The following is a 22768-nucleotide window of genomic DNA, read 5'->3' as shown; positions in this document are numbered from 1 at the left end:
GGAACTTCTGAAGCTGAGAAGTTTATTTTAAGCAAATGTTTAAATAGTTCATTGGCATCATTTTATGTAGCTGTTCGTTATTGAATTATAATTCATATACTGTAAAATTCATTATTTTCAAGTGTACAGTTCAGTGTTTTTAATATATTCACAGCATTATGCATCCATCACCACTATCTGATTCCAGAGTATTTTCATCACCTCAAAAAGAAACCCCAGACATATAAACAGTCCCCATTGCCTCTTCCAAGAGCCTCTGACAACCACTAATCTACTTTCTATCCATATGGATTTCTCTATTCTGGGCTTTTACATAAAGGGGACCATACAATATATAGCCTTTTGTGTCTGGCTTATCTTCAGGAGTCATCCAGTTGTCACGTGTATCAGCACTCCATTCCTTTTATATGACTGAATAACATTCCGTTGTGTGGATATACCCCTCTAGTTTAACCATTCGTTGGTGGATGGGCATTTGGGTTGTTTGCGCCTTCTCCTTATTATGAACAATGATATGGTGAACAGTTGTGCACAAGTTCTTGTATGAATATGTTTTCAGTTCTTGGATGTACACTTAGGTGTGAAATTTCTGTATCTCATGATAGCTCTGTGCCTAACCTTTTCAGGAGATGCCAAAGTGTTTTCCTCTGCAGCTGTTTTTTAAACATTGTGTGTATATTTTTAACAGGAAATCTACTAGGGAGCAGGGTTGTATCTTTAGTAAATCTACTACTATGGCTTTATGTGACCCCAAACACATAAGAACATCAATGCATCCACTTTCCATCCAGTGAGTATTGACTGAGCACCTTTGTGTTGCATGGAAACACTGGGAATACAGCAGTGAATGGAAAGAGAACGTTCTTGAGTCCCAGATCTTGGAGTCTAGGGGAAGAAATTTTTTTTTTTTCTCATAAGAGCATAAGCTTAAAAATAAGATGAACAATGAGGCATATGAGGACAATAAAACTGCCAAACATAATACAGCATTGTTAACAAACTGAAATTAATTTTCTTAGAAAGTATTGCTATGAAACAAACAGAAAAAAGTCCTACCAGAACTAATAAGTGAATTTAACAAAATTAATGGTGACAGGATCATTGTATGAAAGTTTAATGCATTTCTGTATACCACCAATGAGTAATTGGAAAATGTGGTAAAAAAAAAAAAAGACAACTTACAGTATAAGGAAACAAGTCATCAAATATCAAGAAGTAAATCTAATAAAAGACCCATGCACTGTAAAATACAAAAACATACTAGAGAAAATTTATGAAGACATAAATTAATAGAAAGGTATAGCTTGTCCGGGCTTGCAATGAATTGAAACACTTGAGCCCCAAATCAAATTCTTAAGAGGGTTTAGAGGTTTTGTTTTGTTTTGTTTTTCAGAATTGACAATTCAGTTTTAAAATTTACATGGAAATGCAAAGAACTCAAAATAGCCAAACAATATTGGAAAAGAACAATGTAGGAAGACTACCTAAATTCAGAACTTACTGTAGAGTTACAGTGATCAAGGCCTGGTATATATTGGTATGAAAAATGTGTAAATTGATCAGTGGCATAAATACAGAATCCAAAAATCAGTCTCCCGTAGTACCATGTCAATTTAATGGTGGAAATAAACTTTTTTAAACAGAATCTCAGATACACTGTTTGAAACTTCAATACAAAAATATTATGTGGTTCATTGCATGTGACATGCAAAACTAACTTATGGTGAATAATTTATATTTGCCTCTGCGGATGGGAGGATGGATGGATGGTAAAGGCGTACAAGGAGTCTTTCTGGAGTTCTATATCTCGTTCTAAGTAGTGGATTCACAGATGTTTACAGTTTTTTAAAACTCATTGAACAAAACACATAAGGTCTATATAGCTGGTTGTAAATTATACCTCAGTGAAGGAGAGAAAAACCTCGTATGTGTGAGCCAGGCAGGTCTCCTAAATAAGGGAAGTCGGCTGTATGTCCGGCAGTGGGAAACCACAAACAAGCATGGTGATGGAGTGGTGCGCCTCATTGAAAGTGGGGACCCCTGCTGTCCCAGCCGCAGGTCACAGTGCAGGAATTGACCGGGCTTCTAGATGAGCCTGCAGTCTTCATTTTCATGTCAAGCCTCTTAATTTTAAAAATACTGGATGCTGGTTTTTAAACAGTGGGGTATTGCAGTGGGAAAATGTTTACTTATATGAGATGGGATTAGAAGAAAATAAATGACAACAGTGCTATTGAACAGGATTCTTTTTCTAATTTAAATCTATGCAGATTGTAGCCCCGTCATTCAGGGATGTACATTTGAACAGCACTCTTCCAGCGCTCCTTGTTGACTTAATATTGTAGCCACTGTGATTGCCGGCAAAATGCTCTCATTTGTTTATTCTTTGTAACAACTGATTTTGAGGAAGATATTGCTTGACACCGATGGAGATGGCATCTAAACCCAGGACTTTTTTACTCTTAAGCATTGTGCTCTGAACCCCTTGTACTCTAGGGGCAGTTTTACTGGTGGAATAGTACTAAGTCACTTCAGTCGTGTCCAGCTCTTTGCGACCCTGAGGACTGTAGCCCGCCAGTCTTCTCTGTCCGTGGGATTCTCCAGGCAAGAATACTGGAGTGGGTTTCCATTCCCACCTCCAGGGCATCTACCTGACCCAGGGATCGAACCTGTGTCCCTTATGTCTCCTGCATTGGCAGAAGGGTTCTTTACCACTAGCGCCACCAGTGTGGGTGAACTCTGCAGGCATTAGAGTCTTGTGTTTAGAGCATAGGGATCAGTCTTAGATACTGGACTCAGGTCCTTCACCCCCAGCTGTAAACACTGAAACTTAAACTTATTCATATAGTTACTAGAAATTCTTTAGTGTTAGCTCTTCATCTTGGAATTATTAATCAAGTTGGTTAACCAAAATTCACTGTAAGATAGATACTCCTCATAGTTACTGGAAATTCTTTAGTGTTAGCTCTTCATCTTGGAATTATTTAAATTAATGAAGTTGATTCACCAGAATTCACTGTAAGATACTCCTCCTTGCACTTACTCATCCGTTTCACACTGGCGTGTCTTACATGCCAGGAATGCTGCGAAGTGCTAGAGATAAATGAATAAGACATAGTCCCTGGGTTCAGGAAATTTTGAAACACTAAAAGATTATATTTAGATTAGAATATTTTATATGATAGCACTGGTTTTCAGATCTGTGAGTATGTAATTAATGTTAGGTTTGCTATTGCACATTTTAGAGATTATCATTGTGATTTACTTAAGAAGGTTCAGCCTTCATCGCTTCTAACATCAAAAGAAACTGAATCTAATGTTTTCGTGTCTTTAAGTTATTCATCTTGCAAATATTTACCCAGCAGCTACTTAGCACCAGGACTGTACTGTTTCCAGAGAATATTGTATTAAACAAAGCAAATGTTAGCTTTGCCCTCATGGAATTTACTGTAAGGATAATTTGTTGACTGACCTTGACTTACTCTTTTTCTTAACTCCATGCTGTGCTATCTACTTCACTTTATTCTCTTTTCTGTTTTATCTGTTATTGTCTATGGGTATATTCAGTATTATGCCACAGATGCATTGTAGGAATAAAAGAAAAGTAAACCGAGTTAACTTTACTGTTGCAAACCAGTAATAAAACTCTGAGAAATTTCAACCCCTCAATCATAATTTAATTGTAGCCCTCTTCTTTTGTTTCTTCTCAGTAAACCAAATATACAAATATTTGCTATTTTCCATTATTTTAAAGCTAAAAGTACAGATTTTTTTTTAATCTACTGGTTTATGTATTAAGTTTTTACTACCTAGTTTGAAATCCATTCTTTCTATCTTACAGTGAAAAAAGAGATCTCATTCCTAGTGGCATGTGGGATGCTTACAAATAAACTTGTAAATCTTTTTTTGTTTTTTGTTTTTTTAGCATTGCTACTGTTCTGGCTTCTGAAATGTTTTAAGCTTGTCACTCCGTTTTTCAAACTTTTTGTGGCTTTCTCCTCCAGCCAAGCCCTGTAATTCTTCGTGTGCTAAAGAAAGCCCTTGGTGAAAGAGTACCTTGTTAGTAATATTTTACTGTGAGATATAAAATGTACATTGGTTGTTTCTTTGTATAATTTTATGTATCTTTGCTGTCACAATTAGTTTTTAAACCTGTAAAAATTGTTACCAGTTCATTTATTTGAAGCTATTCATTTAAAAATGATCATTTCATCAGAGGTAGGCTTTTGATGAGTAATAAAAACATTCTTAAAACTATCACCTTTTCTCTTTCCAGTTTTGAGAAATGGTGCTTGGGAAATTGTGCACTGGGAAAAGGTATGCACTGGTTTTTATTTTGTTACAGGAGGAGACATGCATAGAGGTGTACTCTAGCAGATGTAATTTTTGTGTATGATATAAGCAAATGTCAAGGATTCCACTGATGTGAAAGCTGTTTAGTAAGTAATGTAAATACACATGGAATCTTCTTCACTTAGTCATTTCCGGTTAGTAATTCTGCAATATATTAGAAAGACTACTATCTTAAAGTTATATTTAGAACTTTTTGTTTCTTTCATAGTATATTTTGAGTACTGTTTTCATAGATTTCATTTAACCATGGACTGTTTTGTGTTGTAATTCTTTTGCTTTACTCATCTACTGTCCAAGTAAAACAAAAATTAGATTCTGATAGTTCACATTTGTATATCTTACTTCAAATTCATTTATTGTGGCTAATCACATTAACATATTACTAATTCATTTTTTTTTAAAGTCTTGCTAACTAAATATCATCTTCTAACTAGCTGGAAATCAGTTCCATAACATCAAGAAGTTAATTTGCTCATAGGACCTCTAACACGACAGTTAATGAGTTGAGTCACAGTTTAGCAAGTGTTATCCAAATGTTCGTATGCTTTTCAGACCCCAGTTTCAAAAGGTAAGCTATGACTGTTAGTTCTCCTTTAGTTCTGGAAGACCATTTAACCTCCAGTCATCCGCAAGGGAATAACCTTCCTAACTTTGTAAGAGACTTTTCAGAACAAGGCCACTCCACCCAGGGAGCTTGTGTTCTGATATTGCGAGGACAACAGGTGTGTAAGTACCCTGAGTTTATTTGCGCCCCAGCCTTTCCCAGTTAAAGGCCATGCCCTTGATTCTGCCTGTGACACTCACAGTCACCTGTGTCCTCCCGGGTAACAGGAAGCCCTCTGAACTCATTGCATTTCAATTTTAAGTCAGCGGCCGGAATAAAGATTGACATCTCCTTTTCTGGATATTTGAAAAGTCATTACTCTCCCTGTCTTTGGCTTTTGACGTGAAAGTAACAAAGAGGAAAATACTTTGTTCTTTCCTTATTTCTGTGTCAGTTGCCTCTTTTTCAGAGGCACAAGATAGAAAAAACAAAAAAGCTCAATTTACTGTTTCAAAAGAAGTTTCCTTTATGCTCTTGTATAGTACTTATGAATGTAAACACTAGAGAGAAGGCAAGTAGGATGTAGTCAAGTATGATAATTGATTTTTATTATAAATATATTTCATTTACTAGGATTGTCAGGATAATTAACATAAATGCATATCCAAAGAAATTGATAACAATTTCTTCTTACCTTGAGTGCTTGCTTAGAAAATAAATTAGTTGTAAAGTCAGGAGATAACTATCCACTACCTCACCCTAAAATTAATTTTAATTCATTTCAATGTTTTATTTTCCTATTGGACAGTCATTATTCCAAGACTGAGTAGATTATTTTAACTTTTCCAATTTTTCATGGACAGAAAATTAATTTACCAGCCCATGATTAATAGCATTCTCAGTTATCTTGCAGTTCAGTGCCACACCTTCCCTTGATATCCCACTTTGAGAAACAGAGGGGTAGAATTTAACATGTTGCAAAAAGTCATCCAGCCAAAATGAACTGATGTTACTTAATAGCTGGAAGTAGGCACTTAGCTAATTAGAGTTAATAAAAGTTGGCTCAGTGATAAATACAAGATAAATATTCAGAAATTGACATGACTTTTTTTTAGCAATAACAATTTAGAAAAATACAATGAAAAAACAGATCTCATTCCTAGTAGCATGTGGGATGCTTACAAATAAACTTGAAATATATATATGACTGCTGTAAAGAAAACCTTGCAACTTTAAGTGTTAAAGTTTCACATAAATAAGCAAATGTGTCATATTCCTTGAAAAACAAAGCCCCACTTCTTCAAAAGTAATGATATATCATAACCTCAGGGAAATTATCATTCCTTTTTCCTCAAGAGTTTACTAATTATTCACTGTAACTTCAAAAACAAATAGTTGAGAAAATAGAAGACTATTTTGGAAAATTAACAGTGTGCAAGGATTAAATATAAATAAAATGAAAAGTTATTAAAATAGTGTGGATCTGTTGCACATATATACTTTGATGAATAGCATAAAACCAAAAAAAAGAATGCCTTGAACTAAAGCCTATTTAATATTTAATAAAAGGCAGGGGGAAATCACCCATAAAAGGATTATTTAATAAATCATGTCAGGACCACAGATTAGCAGTTTCAAGAACAGTATGATTTATTTAGTCTAAGTCTTAGCCTAGGCTAAAATAAATTTCAACTGACTAGAAGAAAATGTTAAAATATTGTTTTTGCAAAACATAGAATAAAAAATCTTAATATTTGGAGAACAAGATCAACATCTCAAGGATTTATGGAATTTGATTACATAAAATTTGAATCTAGTATGCAACACACAAAGAGAGAAATTATGGAAATACTTGCACCAAATATGACAAAAGATTGAAATTGTTGTTATCTAGATAGGAAATAAAAGTTGGCAAAAGCTAACAAGAAATATATAAGCAACCAGACTCAGTATAATATTCAACCTAATAATACAAGTTGCAAATTTAAACAATATTGAGGTCTCATTTGCTATCAAGGAGAAATTTTTATATTTCAGAATTTGTATGAAGTCTTTTATTCACATAATATTGTAGATTTAGCAATTTAGGTCTTCATATTGACAACCATGAAAAAGGAAAAAGAACATTTCTGAGAATTTATCCCAAGAAAATATTATCATTTAACATTATTTATAATAGCAAAAAGTTAACAATATATGGATATCCAGAAATAATGAAAGCATTTTATAAATAAATTATGACATTGTATACTCTGGTATATTTTGTGACAAGTAAAAGCTGTAATTTCAAATATTGTGGCAACACACAGAAAAATTTTATGGCATCGCTCAGCAAATACTTACTGAATATATCTGCTAAGCAGTAGGCTCACAATAGAGTCACTGTGTCATAGAAGAATCAGAGGCAAAAGGAATGGGATGGTGTACACCAAGATGCTGGTGACGTAGAAATGATTTATTGAACACTAAAGGAACTGATGTGAAAACAGGCTGGCTGTTGTGTTAGCCAGATTGGAAGGCAAGTGTTTTCTTTAGCTTATGTGATATTTTGTGCAATTAAAAATAAAATCAATAAAGCAAAACCAAGAGTCTGATCCATTTGCCAGCGTAATATGATAAACTTTAATGCAAATGGGCTTTAAGTTCAGGGTTCTTTTTTTCTTGGCCTTTCTGAGTGTGTGGCTACTGCGGTTGCTTTTTAATGTTTCTCAGAGGACCTACAAATTTGCAGTGTCCACCTTGTCATTCATAGATGGGCAGATTTCAGCTCTCAAACACTCGCAGTTTATCCCTCCAGCTTTTGTTTGGAAGCCTTTTCTTTGTTGCACAAGGTTAAATTGCCTTGTTTTCTGGTTTTCTAAGAAAATATTTCTAAGCATCTGGTTTTCTAAGAAAATATTACAGTCACAAAGCCCTGAAAAAGGCGTTGCATCCCCACTCTTGAAAGTCAACAGCTGTCTTCTTTACTCTTACCACAGAGATCAGTTCTTAAAGTTAAGATGCAGTTGAAACTGTTCACATGTTTTTGAAATAGTAGCAGGCAGAAAAATTAAGTGAAGAATCTTAGAATCAACATTATTTTTCAGGCTTTAAAGAAAAGCATGAAGTAGTGGGCCATATGCCCCTGCAAAATCACTCTATACAGCTGCTTTCATGCCTGAAGTTTCCACCATGAAATCTAGGTCTTTGGATTAAGAATTCATATCTTCAGAAATTCCTTAGTAAAAATATAAATATGCTGAAGCCTGCAATTGAACATATCAGATCTTCAGTCAGTCTATTATAGTCTGATAACCTTTTTCATAATCCTCAATTATAATCTCTAATGTTAATCACATGAGAAGGCTCAAGGTAGTCACCAGAAGCCCTAAGTACTTTTTTAAACTTAAGTATTTGGGGACTAAAAGTGCTTTGTCATGATAACTTTCATTAGAACAACGTGGTCAAAGAATTTTTGGCGTCTTGACTTTCTGTTCTGTCTATTCCTATGCACATACCAGCCTGAAAACAGAAATGAATGGCACATTAGGAAAGAGGTGTTTGAGAAAGTGAGCTAAAACCTAGGCATCAGAAGGAAGGAGTAAGTCCCTTCACAGTGCAGTGAGAACCTTAGCATTCACTGAGCCCTTGGTCTTCCTAAACCCTTTGGGGTACCCATGTGAGACCATGTAAGATGCTGATACTTTCTTTTAGTTTTCAGTTTACTAACTATAAGCCTTTCATTGGTCTTATGATGAATGAAGATTTTGGAAAATAGTGCAATTTGTTAGTGTCTAACAGACTTACAAAAATTCCTAACCCTGTAGTATAGGCAAATGTGATTCTGACTTTATAAAGAATACAGTCTGATTGAAAAGCAAGTGTTAACACACAGGAGATAATTAAGCAGCAGTTAAATGGTTACCTGTGTAGAATTCTCTCCTGGTGCTCTGGCTGCAGAGATCTTTGCTCTGTTTATCTTGCTTTTAGTGAGTGCTATCAGAGTACTCTCACATTACTTTAAGGGCCAGTATATACCTATACATGCTATTTTTTGTTTTCCCATTTTCCCCATTTTTTTAAGGAAGGGGATGTTTGATTCCAAGGTCCCTGACAGTTTGTCAATCTCAGATAGTCCAGATTTCATTTGAAACAAATCTCTTTGGAATCAAGGTATTCAGAGTTTCCCTACCTGGATAACCAGCATACCTACCGTAGATGAGAAGGTCTCCTCCAGCCTTCCCTAACTTGTCTCCCCCACGGTATATACTGGACCACAGTGGGCTGTCTCTTATTGTGATTCCCACTGAGGACATCAGGCTCTTCCCCACACCACCACCTCCCCCTGGCCTGTGCAGAAAAGTGTTATTTTGGGATTCAAGGAAAAGTAGAGAGGGGAGAGAACAAAAAGGCTTTAACACCACCCCCCACAAGAAAAAGGGCTTTTCTTCACTTGATTAAATAGTAAAACTTTTAGGTTTTCTTGGCTGCTAAGAGTGAGGTCTAATTTCGTGGCCATCAGTGTAATTTGCTCAACTTGGCCAGCACACCAATTGCTATTTAGTTGGAGTTACTCTGTTTGCCAAAAGCTCTGTGACAAACCTATCCTTTAAATTACTTTTAAGTTTCTGGACACAGTATATCTTTGACTTGTCTTCAGATGGTGCTCACACTAATGCTAACAGGTAGTAAAATAAGAAAGAGACTTAAACTGGTTTTTCTTTTTTAATTTAAAATGCAGTGATCATTTCATTATATTTGCTTATGCAAAATCAGACTTTGCAGACAGCTCAATGTGGATTTGAGTCTAAGCTCTTCCTCTATGATCCTGGGAAATAACTGAAAATCTAAAACTCTTTGTTTCCCTCTCTAAATTATGGATTTTAACCAAGATCATCTGAGGAGTAGTGATATATACATACATAGTTTTTCCAGTTGTATTGAGATTCCCTTAAACAGGGTAATGATTTCATTTGGAAAATTCCTCCTTTTTATTTTTATGTCATAGGGAGAGAATCATGAGAAGATGAGATGTCAATTAAGTGACCAGAGTGGATGAAATTTATTTTTATTAAGCTATGTTACTTAGGTGATACAATACAGATTCTGTATTTGTTTTTTCTTTTTAAAGGATTGCGCCATCCTTGGCCTCACTTCTAGATAATTTTATGCCATTTTGTGAAGTGGTTCTTGTTTGCCAATAAGCATTTTTTACTGTATTCTCTGCTTAAATACAAATGGGTTGTGTATTTGTAACTATTTTCAATGCAGATAATTAACCAATTCCCAGTTTTCTTTCAGGTAAATGTTGGAGATATAGTTATAATAAAAGGCAAAGAGTATATACCTGCTGACACTGTACTTCTCTCATCAAGGTAGAGATACCTACTGATGCTCAAACAGTGTAGAGGATGGTTTCTCTACCCTGCATTGACCTTGTGATTTCTCCAAGGAAATAAGGAATAAACGAAGGATTTTAAGCCTCTCCAATGATTTTGAACTAAACGTTAAAAAGATTGATTGGACTTAGAGGACTCTTTCATGTTTGCCATATAGAATAAGTGATAGGTACTATGCTTTAAAATTCAGAAATTATAATTACAGTTAAGAGTCAACTCTCCCTCTGAATGTGTTCAGATCTGTTTGTATAGACTACTAACTCCTGTAAGATTTCCTATCACTTATTTTATATAATACATGGATTGGGTACTGTTGATTTATCTTGCAATCTTTGTTCATGATAAATTCCTTTATGATGCATTCATGTATCCCTCCAAAGTTTCTTGATCTTTATGGTGCATTGGTACAAGAAAATGGATAAATGACTTCTTTTTTGTCATCATGTCTTTTGAAATATTATACTCTTCCAACAAAAATTAAAGCACTTTTTTCTTTCTTTTAAGTTCTTTCTTACTGAATTTAGATAATTTTTGTTTTGCTCGTATTTAAGATAGTCATAAATTGGTCATATGGCACTGTTACCCTTTAAAGAATGTGACTTTCAAATGGCTTTAGGCTTAAAAACTGTAAAGCTAGTCCTAATATAAATTAAGAAAAATGTTTTTACTATTTTAGAGGTTGTTTATCATCATTTCCTTGGACAGTTTTATTTGTAAAATCCACATATAAATATGGACAGTGTCCTTTTTTCAAAATCTGTTTAATCAGGTCATTATTTAAACTGATTGAATTTATGACAAATTAGGGAAACTTAATTGAGCAATAAGAGTTTTCTAGATATTTATAGAAGTAAGTCTACAGGTAGTTGAAGTAACTATAGTAATTTTTTTGTATTTTATAGCTGGGAGCTTTTGGTGCCAATTACCTATTGGTGTCCCCCCCCAAAAAAGATTAAAATTAATAGCTTTTAAAACCAACCTGTATGCTTTTAGTTACCTTTGCTTCTAGCTTTATCAGGGCAAGTTTCTAAAACTGAAGGATGCTGGTAATGGTCCCTGGAGAATGGGTCAACAGTACACTTAATGTCACTGTCAGGTCCTAGAGAGCTTTGCTTAGAAAGCAAATCCCAGGGTTCTTATCTTGGCGTGGTGATTTTGAACCAGAATTACTGTCTCAAACCTTGACTTCACATCTTTCAAAGTGAGGAAGATGGATTAAATGATCAGACTCTTAATACTCCCTGATTCTGCTTTCAGTTTAAGCTGATAGTCTTTTAAGAATGGCTAACCAGCAGAATGATACGCACTTGGTGGTACTAAGTAAAAGTTTGGTGGATGTAATGAATGATGGACCATCTGAATGTCACACAACAAAGTTCAAAAGGATAGTGAAGCATTCCAGCACTTTAGGAAACTTCTGATATTTTCCTGATTAAACTTATTATAGAGACATAACTTATCATAGAAATCATCATATGCTGAAACATTAAGTACAATTTTCATTTTTATATGCTCAGAAATATGAAGATAATTGACTATGCTACCTCGAATTTATATTTAATTCTAAGTTGAAAGTTCTTAAAATATTTTTCATCTGTCTCTATCTAATCCAAACTCCTAATAAGCTATATGTTTGTGTTTCTTAAACTTGAGGACATTTTTACAGGATTTCTTTTCTCAGCACTAAAAGCATTTATTGGTGGCTGTCAATATTGGTAGATCAAAATGGTTTCTGTATCTTAATATACATCTACTATGATTAACTTCCTTCAGATGATTAATCTTAAAAAGATTATCTGATTCACTGCTTTTTGATATTGAATTTTGTGCTATTAAATATTTCTACCTAGTGACAAAATACCACCTTTCTGGGGGTTTTATTGCTTTTTAAATTTTTTTTTCTCAAACTATTTTTGCATTACTTGGCTCTTGTGAACCTACATTAGCCTCAATAAGTAGGTAGAAGCTTTTGCCACCATTAACAGAAAGATGATTTTGACTTTGTCTTGTTTTCAGTCATTTCATTTTACCCACTGACTGGGTCAGGATTGGAATACCTAACTCCCAATCTAGCATCTCATTATACTACCCTGTCCCCTATCAAAATAAGGACATGGTGGTTTTCAACAGCAAGTGAGCACCATTTAGCAAAAAGCAAAACAAGAGTTTATAATATTCTAATTTCTAAATTTTTAATTTATTAATACTAATAGTATTAGTACATATTCTTAAAGGCAGTTTGAAATTAAACTATGAACATGGTTGAAAGTTACTGTGTTTCACTGATTTTCATTTTGAAATGAAGGAACTGAAATTTTATCATATAACAAAAACACATATATGGGTTCACAAAGTATAAAATACAGTAAAATAAACCAAACTATTAATCCAAATTCAGACAGACTCTTGCCATATCAATTTCATACCTTCTCTGAAAAATTTCTCCTAGATTCAAAGACTTGTTCTCCCAAACTGTTGATTACCAAAACTTTATTAATAAATAATTCAAAAGTCTACAACTATAAATTCCCAGATCCATGCCTTTGTAGCTTTACATTAAATATATTAAGCTGTCTATGCAATTAACCTTTAAAATGTTTTGGATTCAGAATATTTTAAGGAATATTTTTTTAGTATGTGTGTAGGGGGAGAGATAGTACAGTATACTTTGTTTTTCAAAAGCCTAAAAGTAGTTTTCACCATTATTTCTTTTCTTCTTGGATAGGAGTGGATATACAATAGATGGCAAAAGAGTGAGGAATTGGAGAAAGGAAAATCTATTAGATAAAGTAGCTCTCTATATAAAAACATGTTTTTATTTAGTTTGCTCAGATATGCTTATGAGTAAAATTTTAGAAATCAAAAGTTTCTGTATTAAAAATTGAAAATTGGGCTTAAAAGCAAGTAAGTGATTCTGAAATATTCCATTTTCTTGTGCCTTTAGACCTGATCAAAATAAGTTTTGAAAAAATTGGCATTAGACATTTTTATTAACATGTATTATTTTCTATAATAATTTCAAACTTTCTGTCTCTTTTGTCCATTTGTTTGGTTTTTTTTTTCCCCCTCTGTTATTCATTTTTTTGTTTTAATTATTTTAAACTGGGACCTGTAGGTGGCAGTAGGGGAAATAGTGAAAGTGACCAATGGGGAGCATCTCCCAGCAGATCTCATCAGCCTGTCCTCAAGGTTAGAACCACTGAGTTGTACAGGATGTGTGTATGTGGATCCTCACCCTTCACCAGAAAGCAGCTTGCACCCAAAGATCGTTGAGCTTTGTATCTCTTCCTTGAAAACACAAACATTTTATACTTCTTGGTGATGGATATTTCACAGATGTTTCAAAGTCCTTTTATGAATACATTGTTGAATGATGTTCATCCCTCGAGTGGGCAAATTCAGCTCCTGTTGTTATCAACAGGAGTCGGAGTCCATGAGGCATGCCACTGAAGGTAGACTTTAATTTCCTATGCATCATTACTATATATTCATTTTAACAACTTGCCTAAATACTAAGGCTCCATTTAGTACCTCTCCAGGATACTGCTCTGAACAATGTTAAGATTTACATGAAAAACTGTTATTGAGAAATTTTTATAATTTTAAACATTTGTCATATATTTGAGATTTTGTACAAGTTCAGTAGAATCCCATAGCAGTTGTGGCTATAATTTGGGCTTGTAGGGCTTACAGAGGACCCCCTGCACAAAGCTGGATGTTGTACAGTTGATACTGCATGCTTTGGGATCAGTATTTATCCCACTTGTAACTCGTGACAAAGTGCACGTTACTCTGATCAACCTCAGCTGTCTACTAGTGTCTGTATTGTGATAAGCATCTTGTTTCATCTTTCCACTTACTAATCTAAAAGCCTGCTTTGCCTTTCGGTAGTCTGTGTTTTGAATGTCATCATAATTTGCTGAAATAATAATTATCTAGCATGATTCCTTATCTGAGACTTCTTGCTGCCTTTTCATAACATTGTCAAGAACTCCTGCAAAAACAGTTGTTTTAAGAGATTAAGAATGTTCTGAATTTGGATATATGTTTTATTTACCCCATTTCAAAAAGAAACCAGCCATTTAACTTTCTAACTTGCTTGCCATTTAAGGTTCTAGAAAAGTGGTTTCATGGGAGAAAAAAAAGACCATTATTCTCATTTGATGTGAGAATGGCCTTGGCTATATTGATCAGTAGAAATTTAATGCTTTTCACTGTTAAAATATGGAGTTGGCAACGATCATTTAGCATTTGTCATCCTTCTGTATTATCAGAAGATACGTTTTATAAAATTTTATAAACCATTTTTGAGTGTATACTTAAGTAAATTACAAATTGGGAGCAAGTGATAGAACTAAATTACTATTGTGACAGTAATAAAAAATAAAACCTTAATTGATAAAGTGAAAATATAGATATTGAAAAACTTATCCAGTTGGGAAAAAAAGTATCAGCTTTATGGAAGAAGAAAAAAAAGCCCGTAGAGAAATTAAAGGACTTGTGAGTTTACTTTAAAACGAATCTGTAAAATATTTGATTAATGACCACGAATTTCAGTATTTTTCACAAGTCTTCAAGCTGTAAAACTAAGCAGTGTGCTCATGTCTGAAACTCAGAATCTTCTGCTTTACACATGTATAAATTGGAAGTTGATTAGAAAATTCCAGGTGTTTGTGACTTAGAAATTTCTGTGAGTATACATACTTATCAGAAATTACATTCATAGTTACTATATGATGTTAATTGATTGGCTTTTCATATAAGCAAGTGCTGTTAAGATTGACTTAACTTCAAAATGCTTTTCCTTATAGTTGAGGATCAGATTATACAACAGGGCTGCAGACTCACCTGGCTGTAGTTGCTGAGCAAGTAAAAGTAGCACATGAAGGGGCAGATCACAGGACATTCAGGGGAGTGTGCCTGTGATAACACTAGAGAACGGGGCCCCTTAACACCAGCCACTGCACACTAAACTTGACTAAAACACTCTGGTGAGGACCCATAGCGTGAACCTTCTAGGTTCAGGTCATGGCCAAGTTGGCTGATTTTTTGTTGCTTCACTAATCTCTGAAGCAACTCTAAGAAATAGAACAGAAAAAATAAGGGAAAGAAAGTGTATATCCACTTTCACTGTAAAATATGTTCATACAGTTTTTTAAAGTAGCCTTAAAATTTGAATATTATGGTCCACATAAGCCTATTCATTTTTTCTAAAGATGCAGTATCAAACGACCCAAACGTGCAAATGCAAGTTTATAGAAGCAACAATCTGGAATTTTCTAATCCATCTCTTAATCAATTTACATGTGGGCTATGAGCATGAGATCTCACTTGATGTTTTTGAGCTAAAGATATGACACAAAGCTGCTTTACATTTCAGATACAGTCTGTGTTGTGTCTATAAGGAAAGATTTAAGTATAGTGTGACAAATCTAATTATTTACATGATCTTGAAGGTCAGTACTGATTGTTGTCAGGATATTGCTTTGGGGTCCTCTGGCTGAACATCTGATCCATGGGTTGTCATGCATGGGTTCTGCCTCACAGCACTTTGTGGTTAGAATGAAAGATATCAAGAAACTAGGTAACTAAACCTTTGTTTACAATGAAAGGCTTCAGTGAGTCTAAGCATTTTAAATAAGTTATTATTACGGTTTCCTTCCCCAACTAAATCTTTGTGCTTTTCCATTAAAAAAAAAAACAGTGAGCCCCAGGCCATGTGCTACATTGAAACATCCAACTTAGATGGTGAAACAAACCTGAAAATTAGACAGGTAAGATCAAATATTGGTTTATGGAATTATTACGTATGTTCTCTTACATGGAATTGAGAACTTTTTTGGAGAGGAAGAAAACTTTACTCTTCTAGGTTCTTCTGGCTGGTCTAAGAATGAAATTGACATGAGACATATTAACAGGAGAAAAATCAAATTAAATTTCATACATAATGGAATCCCACATACATGAGAGGCTCAAAGACAGAGATGCCAATCTGAGCTAAGTAATGGGAAGCCCTGAGGGTCATTTACAGGGTGATAAGAAGAGCAGATGTTTGATAATTAGATGTGTGTCCTGCCAGATGGATGGGCCCACTTTAAATAAAGTTTATCTCTTGCAATAACTCTTCTCTGGGAAAAACCCATAATTTAAGTTCTTTTAGATAGAGAAGGGAGGGACAGTAGTTTCTCTTGAACCCTCAGGATCTCCACTGCCTTTAGCTCAAAATAAGAATCATGCAAAAGTGAAACATTTTTGAGTTTTGTTCTGAACCCCTATAGCTTTATTTCTTAATATTATTGTCTTGAGTTGAGGCAGTTCTGTTCACTTGCAAGTCTTTTCTCATTGAGCCACAATGAAGTGGTTTTATAAACTGGAAGAGTTAAGTATTATGGAAAATTCAGTTTTACTTGCCTAGTTAAATATGATTCATCAGATAGGAACGATTTTATAATATTTTTAGTATTTTATGTAAAAACCAATACTCTGATGATACTATTAGTAGTTCTAAGTACTTTTACATGTGTTAGCTTGTTTATTTTTCCCTTTTACCTGGCCCATATTTGGTTTTGCCATATGTAAAAGATTCCTAAAGGCTCCCTAATCTCAGAGAATTGGTTAGATTTCTGTATTTATTTCTCATACCTTTCTAATAGGAAGTCACTGTAAGGTTTTAAAGTTTTAAAAGAGACATTAAAGAAAGTATCCTCTTGGGTTCTAGACAAATGGTGAAAATGATGTGGGAACTCTGGGTTGTGGTGGAAGCAGAGGCTCATCACAGCACCTGAACTCTACCTGCCACGGGAAGTGAAGGCTGCTCAGTGCCCGCCAATGCTTGGTGGACAGAGGGAGAAACTGTTTAGGAGTTTTCCTCCTCCATGGCCTGAAAGAATAAAAACATAACTACTCTCTTGGCATAGATTCTAGTTGTTTTACATTCCCTTTCTGAGATTCAGCAGACAGATTTAGACTGCATAATGCTAAATATCTTATTTTTGGAAGCAAACAGTTCTTTGAAGACTTTAATTCAAAATATCCTTGCAGACTAGTTTATAATCTCTCTAAGATACTTAGAATTTTCGCAAAATCTGCCCTGTTCTCCTAAATACCTGCGTTCAAAGAAAAACCTATGTGCAAGTTGAGAGGAAGATATCCGCTAGTTTTGATCTGACAAAGAGAGGGGGGAATAATTGTCCTAAAAGAGTGGGATCTCTTAGATTTTAAGATGTGGATGAATTCAGAATTCCCTGCTCCCTCCTACATACAACTTATTTAATATACTCTATGCTAATTTACAAATTTCTAAACAGGGCTTACCAGCAACATCAGATATAAAAGACATTGACAGTTTGATGAGACTGTCTGGCAGAATTGAGTGTGAAAGTCCAAACAGACATCTCTATGATTTTGTTGGAAACATACGGCTTGATGGACACAGGTATGTAAATTGGTCTTCATAAAAACACACAAGTCACTCTGCTGTAGGGTATTACTGAAATAGTTACATATTTTCTTATTCTCTAAGTTTGACAATGCAAACTCTCTTTCTTAAGCATTTTGTATTACTTCTACCCAGAGTTCTTTTGTGAAAGTGCTCTTAACCCTGTTCACCTCATATAGCTGAAGGCTTCCCAGGGTTCCTATCAGCCGAGGAGTTGGATATTTTCCTGGATATGCCAGGCTTCTGGCACATTGTTAAGTGGTTTATTCTTTGGCCAAAATCCTTATAGACTTAGCCATTCTCTATGACCTGGGTCCTTTCCTGGAATCTCTAATGCCTCGAGGAGTTCAGACTCTGCCCACAGGGGTTCGTTGTGCTGGATAGTTTCTTGTCTTCTCTGTGTAACTGCATTTGCCCTTTTCTAGGCTATTTTATCTGTAGTCACCTTTATACCTGCCTCCTGCCATTCTCCATCCCCTTCTTTTCCCCTCCTGTTTCCTGCCTCTTCCCTCATCCAGTCACCCTGTACCCAGGAGGCCAGGTCAGTTGCAGATTTTAAGGAGATGCAATGGAAAAAGCAGACAAATCTGCCTGACCTTGAGAAACAACTTTCTTGCAGTAAGGGAAGGGCAAACAGACCAACAATAAAATGACAAGAAATTTTTATACTGTGTTAGAAAATGATAAATGCTTTTGAAAAAATTACCCAGAATAAGAGAGATTGGGAATTCTTGGGAGGGAATCACTTTTAGTTAATATGGCTGCAGGAAGGCAAACATTGCTTCATTGAGAAGGTAACATTGGGGCAAACGTAAGTAGGAGGTAAAGAAGTCAGTATTTGAATATCTGAAGGGAGATGATTCTAGATAGAAGGAATAGAAAGTACAAATTATCAGCTGTATGGTTACATCATTGGAAAGAGGGAAAGTACCTGGATTGATGGTGGTATGTCATCAATGCCAGTGTGGTTGGAGTGGAATGATTGAGGAAGAGGGTAATAGAAGAACAGAGAGGTAATAGTGGGCCAGGTCATACCAGGCTTTGTATGTCAATGTAAGGGTGTTATACTGAGTGAAATGCAGAGCAGCTGGCATTTTTTGAGGGGCAATATCAGCTGTTTGGTTGTGGACCTAAAAAGTTTGTAATGTCCAAACAGAGATATCAGGAGGCAGTTAAAACACATACGCCTGAAATTCGGGATAGAGGTCCAGATTCATGAGATAAATCTAAGAGTATTTGGCATAGATACTTAAAGCCATGGGATTGGAAGAAATCACCGAGGATAAACGGGTACAGTTAGAAACGTGGGGAGGGCTGTCTTAGGACAGCATGAAGACTGAGAGGAGGGACTGGCAAAACAGACTGTGATCAGATTGGTAGCATAGAAACCAAGAGAGTGAAGAAACCCATATCAAGGCAGACGGGTGACTGAAGACAATGAAATCAAGTACAGTGAGTCTGAGAACCTACATCTGGATTTAGCAAGTGAAAATCCTTGAGCTCTGTTAGGACTGGTAGATCCTGATGAGAGTTAGTTTGAGATAATGGAAGGAGTTAAAAAATAGACAACTTTTTCAAGGAGTTTTGTTACGAAGGGGAGCAAAGAAATGAGGCAGAACTTAGCAGGAAGGGCAGGGTCTCCTCTGCCTCCCTTCTTTTCTAGTGGGCATTTGGAGTGGCCAACTAAATGTAGCTAAATGCTCTAGCTCACCCCGCCAGCCTGAGAGACTATCAGTGCTTTCAGTATTTTGTAGTTCCAGTATTATAGTATTTAAATATAAAGGACAATTGAATACCCTGAACAGATCCACCAGTCTTCCTGTAAGTTTTGAAGTAATTATATATTGTTGTAAATTTTTCAGAGTGATCTTTCCATGAATATATGGTTATAGACTAATGATAGATTTGGCCATTTATGCAAGTAAAGTTTCTGTAGTCTGATGTTCCTAACTGGCCAGCTTCCATTTCTTATCTGTTCCCCAGCAAATTGATGCCAAGCAAATGCATACAGCGAAGGACAAACTTTATATGATGGTGCCAAGATTTGGGGTGCAGATAGAATTTATATAATATGCTTTAATTTACATGAAATGTGGACATAGATCTTCCATATCTTTGTAGCATATTTGACTTTTACAGTAATTACCTAGTGTTCTCAGAGCCCCTTTAGTTTGGAATGGATGTATTTTAATCATATTAAGGATAAAGGTCATTGTCTATTGCTAGGAACTTCAGAATTCCAGCTCTGATGAAAACTAATAACTAATTCTTATTGAGTCCTTGTAATTGAAAAGTAGTTTTTGCTTTTGTAGAGTGTGTCTCTCATTCCAATCAATCTATACCACAAATGCTGAGCTGACAGTTGCCAGGTCATACCCCTAGATATGTGAGAAACAGTTGGCATTTATGTGCCCTAGTGCATAATCCAGGAGCTTCTGAAGTGCACCCCAAACTTTGAAATGGGTCTGAAAGGCATGTTGTTTTGCATAAGGAATGAGAGTTATAGTTGCTGTGTTCTTTTCTTAAGTTGGAATACAAATTCCTAAGGGTGTACTCACTTAAGTAAATGGCTTCAGGAGCTGTTATTACCCACCCATCTGGGTTGATTTCAACTGAGCCAGTGACATTTGTGTAGCTCCTAAAGGAAGGTCCCAGCCCCAAACTACAACTAGATCCCCTACTGGATTATAAAATCTCACCAGAAATGAAAGTTTCAGTCTCACTTTCCTTCTCTGACAAACAAATTCTGTGTTTCTGGAGACTTTTCTTGGGGGAAATGGCTTCCTCTTTCTTCTGAAAGTTTTTTTTTTATGAATTTTTTCATTATATTTGACCTTTTTTTTTTAATCAGTAAAATGAAGAATAATAATAGGAATCTTTGAGTCATTAAGTTTTTTATAGCATGTTTCCATTAAGAATCCCACTGTATTTGTGATAGCTTGTACCCTTGTAATAGCTCTGTGAGAGGTTGTATTAATTAACCCACAACTTACCATAATGGGTAGCCTTGCAAAAAATCCACAAAAGACCCAGCTTGGCCCTTATTCACACAAAAATGTGGCTTAAGTCCTATTGGAATGAAGAATCTCAATTTGCTGTCATTTCAAAGGAGTGTTTAAGACTTTCGGATGCTACCATTTATTGAAAATGTGTTCACAGTTCTCAGAAAACTGATCTTCAAATACAATAAATGAATGGTCTAGATATTTTAATACAAACTTAATCTCTGGATGGGGGGTTGTGGGTGGCAATACAAAGTATCTGATGAGATCCACAGATTTTCTTACCTTGTGTATTTTTTTTGTACCTTTATTTTGCACAAAGCTATTTTTAACTTGAAGGAAGGTGAGGGAAGAGAAACAGATCTCCCCTAATCTTACCACTCCTAAATATCTCAGAAACCTAAATGGGCTTGCTAAATCAGGAAAAGTCTTCAACAGGCTTGAGAATGAGCCTCTGAATTCCATACAGAAAATTATTCTTATTGGTAGGAAAATTACTTCTGTTCTAAAAATAAAGTAAGAATGAAAAAGGGTTATTGTCATAACAGAAACTTTCTTAGAACTATATAGTGGCTGTAGAGTTCTTAAGCATTTTGGGAAATGTCATTTCTAATGTCAACATAATCTGTCATAGCACTGTTCCCCTGGGAGCAGACCAGATTCTTCTGCGAGGTGCTCAATTGAGAAATACACAGTGGGTTCATGGAATAGTTGTCTACACTGGACATGACACCAAGCTAATGCAGGTGAGGTTTTTATCTATGAAAACCTTAAGGACCTAGGTGTTTTCAAAATTACTGTCTGTAGCTCTCCATGCTATAGTCCTAATAAATATAGCGGACCATCTGTTATAGATACCTGAGCCCTACACTCTGCATCCAGATCTCATTCTTCAATGGGTGGGGCTGTGAAATGGCTTACTCCATGCAAGAACACTAGAAAGTTCCACCAGAGATCACCAATGCATGAACACCTAATGATTTTGTATACCAGTCCATTGGCAGCATTTACTAACAATTGTAGTGATTGGCAAAAATTGTCTGTTTAATGATGAGTGCTCTGCATTAAAGTGTTTATCTTATAATTTTATTACAATGATCAAATTTTAGAATTTATTTTATTTTTTTAAATAGAATTGAAAGAAAAACTTGTGAGTCAGATGTTGACTACTTTTTCACAGCATTTTTATGTGAAACCATTTTTAATCAGCTTTAATCCTGGCACTTAAAATGTTTACACAGGACTATGGGTGCTCCTTCTCTACATTAAGGTATCATGAGTGTTCAGTGGTTCCATGGGTGTGGAAAATTCATTCTTAAGATACTAAATGAAAATCTGCTTTCGGGCTGATAACTCTGTTCCTTGTAAAGGCATAAAGATGTTATCCACAGGCAAGCAGGACTGCTGGTAATGATTCTTGATAGCCAGCACTACTTAGATTACTGCTGTGCTAAGTACAACAATTACTAAATACCATCAAAAAACCTGGAAACCAGAGTGTCTTCATAGTCTGGAATTTCCACATCTCTGGCTATGGGTCATAGGTCACCTTCTCTGCCTCTCTCTGAGAGCTGAAATGCTAGAGGTCTTCTTCCACCCTGTTTTCTTAGGTAGTTGCATCTTACCTGCCACAGTGCGAAAGCTATGTCTTCAAAAGGCATCTTATTTCCTTCTCTTCTTTCTTGTTGTTTCATGTCGTAGAAAAAGGACTGCATGATGTAGTACAGGAAAAGAGGTGGTCAACTTTTGACAGCTTATTACATCTGATTGTTTTCTGCATAAATCTCATGTGTTGAATCGTATGTAGATTTTGAGTTATGACTTTGTCATGCTCACCAAAATACTAGATACACATTACTAGATTATTTGTACACATTCATTACTACTCATCTTTGTTTTCTTTTTACAGAATTCAACAAGTCCACCACTTAAACTCTCAAATGTCGAAAGGATTACAAATGTACAAATTTTGATTTTATTTTGTATCTTGATTGCCATGTCTCTTGTCTGTTCTGTGGGCTCAGCCATTTGGAATCGAAGGCATTCTGGAAGC

General features: G+C 35.3%; 1 protein-coding gene across 1 annotated transcript in view; it reads left to right on the top strand.

The window, feature by feature from the left end:
• The window catches only part of ATP8A1 (ATPase, aminophospholipid transporter (APLT), class I, type 8A, member 1), a 208377-nt gene that overhangs the window by 20149 nt on the left and 165460 nt on the right, over positions 1 to 22768 (top strand). Inside the window, exons 6-11 of the mRNA XM_010858921.1 lie at positions 4277 to 4317; positions 13391 to 13464; positions 15980 to 16049; positions 17583 to 17710; positions 21350 to 21461; positions 22625 to 22768. Of these exons, the coding sequence (XP_010857223.1) occupies positions 4277 to 4317; positions 13391 to 13464; positions 15980 to 16049; positions 17583 to 17710; positions 21350 to 21461; positions 22625 to 22768 (569 nt within the window). The remainder of the gene's footprint in view (positions 1 to 4276; positions 4318 to 13390; positions 13465 to 15979; positions 16050 to 17582; positions 17711 to 21349; positions 21462 to 22624) is intronic.

The sequence above is a fragment of the Bison bison genome, unplaced genomic scaffold (genome assembly GCF_000754665.1).
Source record: "Bison bison bison isolate TAMUID 2011002044 unplaced genomic scaffold, Bison_UMD1.0 scf7180017864451, whole genome shotgun sequence".
NCBI lineage: Eukaryota > Metazoa > Chordata > Mammalia > Artiodactyla > Bovidae > Bison > Bison bison.
The sequence above is the reverse complement of the archived record's forward strand: the minus strand, read 5'-3'. Positions and strand labels throughout refer to the sequence as shown.